Source organism: Oncorhynchus nerka, linkage group LG2 (genome assembly GCF_034236695.1).
Source record: "Oncorhynchus nerka isolate Pitt River linkage group LG2, Oner_Uvic_2.0, whole genome shotgun sequence".
In the NCBI taxonomy this organism is placed as follows: domain Eukaryota; kingdom Metazoa; phylum Chordata; class Actinopteri; order Salmoniformes; family Salmonidae; genus Oncorhynchus; species Oncorhynchus nerka.
The window spans coordinates 5,996,286-6,003,851 of NC_088397.1; the positions used below are offsets into that span (position 1 = coordinate 5,996,286).

A 7,566-nucleotide genomic window follows, 5' to 3' on the forward strand; every position below is an offset into this window, starting at 1 on the left:
TCTAACATGTTAATTATAAAGCAAATATTTTTAAGCACTCAACTTGGAGGGCGCTTCCGTCACGTTGTCACAATGTCTGTGCTCACGTGGGCGTGGTTACTGACTTGGCAAAAGTCTATATGAAAAAACATGATCTCATTTAGAAGGCTAAAATCACATTTAATCTTTTCACAAATAGTTTAATTTATTCATATGTTTTACAACATTTAGATGTAACTCTGACATATACATTGTGAAAGCTCTTAAAGTTACAATGTTTCCGTTCTAACGTCTTCAATGATATCACAAAACAACAATTGATTTAACATGATTGTTCTTTAAGACTGGCTGCCTGTCGAGGACAAGTGACAGGAAGAATTAGCCACAGCACCTGATCAAGCATCTCTTGATTCTGCCTCCTTCCTCATCTTTTAACTCTTTCTCACCTCTCCCTCCAGATGAAATTCTGCATCTAGTGACTTCTGATTTCCCAACAATCTGCCCACTCATCCCATCCATCTCATTACATCATTTAAAGCTACTGTTATTGTCATGTTGTCATTATCTGCTAATAAAGTTTGCACACCATATCATACTGGGCACATAATATGTGAGATACACAGATGAACTAAAAAACTACTAGCACTGCAATGCCTGGACTTCGCAGTCTCCCTCTTCAAGTCCCCCTTCCGAGACTGCCTATTTGAGAACAAGTGACAGGCAGAACCTCCCAACCACACAGCACCCACCTCTTTATTCCACACACCAGAGTTAAGTATGTCTGCCATGTGTGTACAAAAAAATCATCTGTGAAAATAAAAACGATCAGAGTTTATGTATTACAAACTTAGATATTGCCAGGCATCCTTTGATGGTATTTATTTGTTCCACATTATTCATTGTGTATGCTAGGACCTACAATAGACACACACATACATATATATATACACACACACACACACACACACATACACACATATATATATATATATATTTCATATTCAACCACAAGGGCTTGGTTAAAATAACAGTTAAAATAAAACAGGACAGCCAGACAATCAAATGGAAATGAGCTGACTGTGATCTGTAAGGTAAGTCACTTTAATGTGTCAAGCAGATTACACGCGTTCATTGCCATTTCCGAAATGTAGCAACACGTAAGACGTGGATTTCATGTTGTAATGTTAACAAGGTACCAAAAAGTAGTAGTAGTTTTCAATTCTTAGCCCACTCCAACTGCAGTTTCATGTTTTCTGCTGAAAGCTAATGGGGATCCATAATAAATAAACAGCATTAAGGATGATAGTTTTCACCTGGGTTCACCTGGTCAATCTATGTCATGAAAAGAGCAGGTGTCCTTAATGTTTTGTACACTCAGTGCATGTTGTCTACCAGCTCATTCCCACAGAAACCTGCAGAGGGAAGCAGTACCACCCAGTCACCCATCAGACTCCATTGTGAGACGTCTCACAGAGGATATTCAACCCTAAAAGCAAATTCAAGGTAATCTCAATATCTTTACACTAGAAGCTAACAAAACACACCAAAACTGACATGGTGCACACTGATCAGTAAAGAGAGGCTAACATCCTATAAACTACTCCCTTTCCTCTGCACAGTTCTCTCACAGTGAGAAAATAGGATTTCAAGTGCTCTACGCTTTCTTCATTTGATCCAATTCAACATTGCCAATTATTTAATGACATGATAATTAAGTGGAGAATCTAATCTTAGCTGGTCTGAGAGAACTGATGAGGCTTCTCTCCTTTATGTATACTTTGGTGTCTTTTTAAATTGCTCTGTTGAGAGAATCTCTTCTCACAGTCAGTGCAGTGATAAGGTGATAACTCCAGTGTGTATCCGTTGGTGTATTTTCACATTTCCCAATCGGGAGAAACTCTTGCCACAGTAAGAGCAGAAGTAAGGTTTCTCTCTTGTGTGTGATCTCTGATGACCTTTTAGCTCCGCTGATGATTTCAAATATTTTCCGTCGTCAGAGCAGTAGGAAGGCTTCTCTCCTTTATGTATACCTTGGTGTCTTTTTAAGTGGCTCGGTTGAGAGAAACTCTTCCTACAGTCAGAGCAGGAGTAAGGCTTCTCTCCTGTGTGTGTTCTCTGATGAACTTTTAGCTCAGTTGATGTTGTGAAGCATTTTACACAATAAAAGCAGGAGTAAGGCTTCTGTCCTGTATGTTTACGTTCATGTACTTTTAACTGGCCCAGTTGAGAGAAACTCTTCCCCCAGTCAGAGCAGGAGTAAGGTTTCTCTCCTGTGTGCGTTCTCTGGTGACCTTTTAGCTCAGCTGTTGTTTTAAAACATTTTCCACAGTCAGAGCAGATGTAAGGCTTCTCTCCTGTATGTACACGTTCATGTAGTTTTATGTGGTCCAGTCGAGAGAAACTCGCCCCACAGTCATAGCATAAGTAAGGCTTCTCTCCCGTGTGTGTTCTCTGATGAACTTTTAGATCAGTTGATGTTGTGAAGCATTTTATACAATTGGAGCAGGGGTAAGGTTTGTCTCCTGTGTGTGTTCTCTGATGAACTTTTAGCTCAGCTGTTGTTTTAAAGCATTTTCCACAGTCAGAGCAGACATAAGGCTTCTCTCCTGTATGTATACGTTCATGTGTGTTTAAATTATCCAATCGGGAGAAACTCTTCCCACAGTCAGAGCAGGAATAAGGCTTCTCTCTCGTGTGTGTTCTCTGATGAACTTTTAGCTTAGTTGATGTGGTGAAGCTCTTCCCACAGTCAGTGCAGGAATACAGATTATTTCCTGTGTGTATTTTTAGGTGTATTTTTAGCTTTGATAGAAATGGCACAATCTTCTCACAATGTGGGCAATGGTGAAATCTGTTATCTCTGCGATCTTCCAGCTGCTCTCTGGATGTAGAGAATGTCTCAACATGGTCTCCTGTGTGAACAACATCAGAAGAACCACTCAGTTGGTGCGATATACATGTCAATCAAATGTATTTTATGAAGCCCTTTTTACATTAGTAGTTGTCAAAGTGCTTTTCAGAAACCCAGACTAAAACACCAAAGAGTAAGCAATGCAGATGTAGAAGCACAGTGGCTAGGAAAAACTCCACAGCAAAAGAAGAAATGTAGGAAGAAACGTAGAGTAACCAGGCTCAAGGGGTGGCCAGTTCTCTTCCTACTGTAATTGGTGACATGTATTCATATCAGTAGGCTGTACAACACAAAAAGAGAATTACAACTATTCTAAAATTGGGTAAGAGTCAACAGCTAAAAAGGTACAAAAGGAGTGAAAATGATGAGCCATTTCATCCTTCACCGCCATCCCAAGGGTTAGTCACTACACAGACTCCTTCTACAGCAACTTTTCATGCACAGTGGAGAAGTTGGGACGAACAACAAACTTAAAACTTGTGCTTACCATGAGAAACAGATGTCCCAATCTTCTCCCCCCCTTCTTCATCTTTAATGTTGACGTTCAGCTCCAGTGTTTGACTGCAGTCTTCCAGCTTCACTGATGCCATCTCTGGATCCTGCAGTGCAAACTGGGCTCCACTGTCATAATCAGGACCCAGTGACTGTAGGTTTGGACTCAGTGTGGAAGGAGAGAGGAGGGCTGGGTTTGTCCTCACTGTTGATGTAGTAATAAAGAGAAACAGACACAAAGTTATTGTCTTGACAGTTCTGGCACTTTATTCTCTAAAAATTACATTTCTTAATGTTCAATTTTCTAAGTCGTCTACTGGTCTACACCGGGAAACAGTGTATTCGGAAAGTATTCAGACCCCTTGACTTTTTTTTGTTGCATTACGTTTTTCTAAAATGATTCAAATGTTTATTCCCCCTCATCAATCTACACACATTTTATTTTTATTTCACCTTTATTTAACCAGGTAGGCTAGTTGAGAACAAGTTCTCATTTGCAACTGCGACCTGGCCAAGGTAAAGCAAAGCAATTTGACACATATAACACAGAGTTACACATGGAATAAACAAAACATAGTCAATAATACAGTAGAACAAAAGAAAACAAAAAGTCTATATACAGTGAGTGCAAATGAGGTGAGTTAAGGAAATAAATAGGCCATGGTTGCAAAGTAATTACAATATAGCAATTAAACACTAATTAAACAATACCCCACAATTACAAAGTAAAAGTTTTTTTTTCATGTTTGCAAATAAAAAAATAAAAAAACTGAAATATCACATTTACATAAGTATTCAGACTCATTTACTCAGTACTTTTTTGAAGCACCTTTGGCAGCGAGTACAGCCTTGAGTCTTCTTGGGTATGACGCTACAAGCTTGGCACACAGATCCTCTCAAACTCTGTCAGGTTGGATGGGAGCGTCGCTGCACAGCTATTTTCAGGTCTCTCCAGAGAAGTTTGAATGGGTTCAAGTCCGGTCTCTGGTTGGGCCACTCAAGGACATTCAGAATTGTCCTGAAGCCACTCCTGTGTTGTCTTAGCTGTGTGCTTAGGGTCATTGTCCTGTTGGAACGTGAACCGTCGCCCCAGTATGAGATCTTGAGCACTCGAGCAGGTTTTCATTGAGGATCTCTGTACTTTTCTCTGTTCATCTTTCCCCTCGATCCTGACAAGTCTTCAAGGCCCTGCCGCTGAAAAACATCCCCACAGCATGATAGTGTCACCAACATACTTCCCCGTAGGGATAGTGCCAGGTTTCCCCCAGACATCACGCTTGGCATTCAGGCCAAAGAGTTCAATCATGATTTCATCCAACCAGAGAATCTTGTTTCTCATGGTCAGAGTCCTTTAGGTGCCTTTTGGCAAACTCCAAGTGGGCTTTCACGTGCCTTTTACTCAGGGGTGGGTTCCGTCTGCCCACTCTACCATAAAGGCCTAATTGGTGGAGTAATGCAGAGATGATTGTCCTTCTGGAAGGTTCACCCATCTCCGCAGAGGAACTCTGGAGCTCTGTCAGAGTGACCATCAGGTTCTTGCTCACCTCCCTGACTAAGGCCCTTCTCCCCAGCTTGTTCGGTTTGGCAGGCCGGCCAGACAATTATTGGAAGAGTCTTGGTAGTTCCAAACTTCTATCATTAGGGAATGATGGAGAGGACACTGTGTTCTTGGGGACCTTCAAAGCTGAAGAAATGTATTGGTACCATTCCCCAGATCTGTGCCTCGACACAATCCTGTCACAGAGCTCTACAGACAATTCCTTCGACCTCATGGCTTGGTTTTTGCACTGACATGCACTGTGGGACCTTACATAGACAGGTGTTTGCCTTTCCAAATCATGTCCAATTCATTGAATTTACCACAGGTGAACTCCAAGTTATAGAAACATCTCAAGGATGATCAATGGAAACAGGAAGCAAATGTTTTCGCTTGGTCATGAGGATTATTTATATATTTTTTATCCATTTTAGAATAAGGCTGTAACGTAACATTATATGGAAAAAGTCAAGGGATCTGAATACTTTCTGAATGCCCTGTACATCAACCACTCACTATCACAAGGGTTAATAATGACAGACTAATTACATAGAACTGTCAAACCATGCAAGTCTCAGTAGCATGTAGCAGTAGCATGAAATAACATTACTTTCTCATTGAAACAGTTCTACAGCAACTTTCCATTCACAGTTGGAAGTTGGAACGAACAACAAACTTAGATAGAACCTGTTCTTACCATGAGAAACAGATGTCCCCATCTTCTCCTCCTCTTCTTCATCTTTAATGTTGACATTCAGCTCCAATGTTTGACTGCAGTCTTCCAGCTTCACTGATGCCATCCCTGGATCCTGCAGTGCAAACTGGGCTCCACTGTAACAATCAGGACCCAGTGACTGTAGGTTTGGACTCAGTGTGGAAGGAGAGATCAGGCTGGGTTTGTCCTCACTTGATGTTTACCGCCCTCAGACTTTATTCAAGTCGGCCAGTAGTAATAAAGAGAAACAGACAAAAGTTAGTCTTGAAAGTTCTGACATTTTCTAAAAATATATTATATTTCTTGTTCAATTATCCAAGTCAGTGTTTGACTTGTTTTGACTTGAAATAGGGACCAGTACTGTTTATATTTAGGTGCAGGATCTCCACAACACTTTTGAGTTAATATTCTATAAGAGGAACATGAGCTCAAGCAGTAGACATTTGAGGTGCTGGTACTCAGCTCCGGTGAGCTCCTGTCCAAGTCAAGCACTGATCTCATTTCAATGGATCAGGTAGATAAGCATTGGCAACAAAACATTAATCAATTCACATTAGACACAAAGTACATGCTTTAAATTAGGCTATGCAATTTAAAAGCACTTAATCTATAGTAGATACAGAATGTACATGCATAAATGACAAAACCATGTATTACAAGGTTGCAGCTTGTTTGTACTATTTTCCTGAATAACCTTGCCTTCGATATATTGTTACAATACAAAACCAATAGCATTTCCGTTCACACCATACTAACATTTATAAAAAGATTGAAACAACTGAATATGTCTGAATATTACTACACATGTCGAAAATGGATAATTACTTTCAGCTTCAAAACAGTACTGCAACCGTCAAATTGGCACGCTTTCTTTATTCTGAAGAATGTTGCGCGCTTGTCCGGAACTTCCTGTTCCCCACTACCACAGTGCAACCGTCCGTACGTTCCGGGATCCTTGGAATAGCCCTACCCCATTACATGAGAAGGGGGTTGGTGCCACCGACTCCTCCTCCTCCGGGACATTGAGTCGTAAGAAAAGCCGTGCGTGAAACATGTAACGTAACCGTAAAAAAATAATAATCTGTAAACGTACTATGTTACGACCATGAATGAACATTTACACTTAAATGTTTACTTTACGTCTCCCTTACAGATCTTTTTTATATATACACATTTTTGTCTGGAATGTGGAATCTGCAAAACCGAATGTAGCTAGTCAATAATGCAACTCTAAAAACGTTGTTTTGCAGCTTCCGGTTTCATTTTCAAAATAAAAGTCTAGATCTTGTTTTAGAACTGCATTGTACCAGTAGATATAATATAGGCTTGGGCCTTCAGCAAATGACTTGTGTGAGAATTATACAATAAAGACACAGAAGAGCATTGTCTAGAAAAACCGCCTGAGCTGCAAAACAGAAAGTAAATATAATTTAGACTAGGCCTATTCCACTATCTAAATACGGCATGATGTTGTGTGTTATTTAATGGCCATATAATTGCATAATTTATTTTTATAGCCATGTGGGGCTAATGAATCATGTAACCTTATGAATCACACGATTTCTACTATTTGGGAGCACGGACTTCCATAAAAAAAATCTGCCGTTTCCAGCTACAATAGTTAGTTACAACATTAACAATGTCTACACTGTATTTCTATCAATTGTATGTTATTTTAATGGACATAAAAAGTAACACAATAAGATTACATAACTTCAAATGACTACTGAAAAGTTCAAATTCAAACCCTCCTTGTAAGATATATATCATTTTTGACTTTTCAGTAGTCATTAGAACTTATGTAATCTTATTGTGTTACTTAAAAAAAATATATATATTTAACAAATATTTTCTTAACTCTATTTCTTGAGCTGCATTGTTGGTTAAGGGTCTTTAAGTATGCCTTTCACGGTAAGGTTTACACCTGTTGTA

At 39.6% G+C, this 7,566-nt stretch overlaps 1 protein-coding gene across 1 annotated transcript; it reads right to left on the bottom strand.

Annotated features, from left to right (window-relative positions):
- Positions 1-222: 222 nt before the first annotated feature.
- On the bottom strand, positions 223-6,497 carry LOC135573352 (zinc finger protein 501-like). The gene is made up of 4 exons (XM_065022413.1): positions 6,460-6,497; positions 5,617-5,847; positions 3,378-3,587; positions 223-2,891 (listed from the first exon to the last, which is right to left on the bottom strand). The coding sequence occupies exons 2-4, from the start codon at positions 5,717-5,719 to the stop codon at positions 1,804-1,806; spliced, it is 1,401 nt and encodes a 466-aa protein (XP_064878485.1). The 5' UTR covers positions 5,720-5,847; positions 6,460-6,497; the 3' UTR covers positions 223-1,803.
- Positions 6,498-7,566: the final 1,069 nt, after the last annotated feature.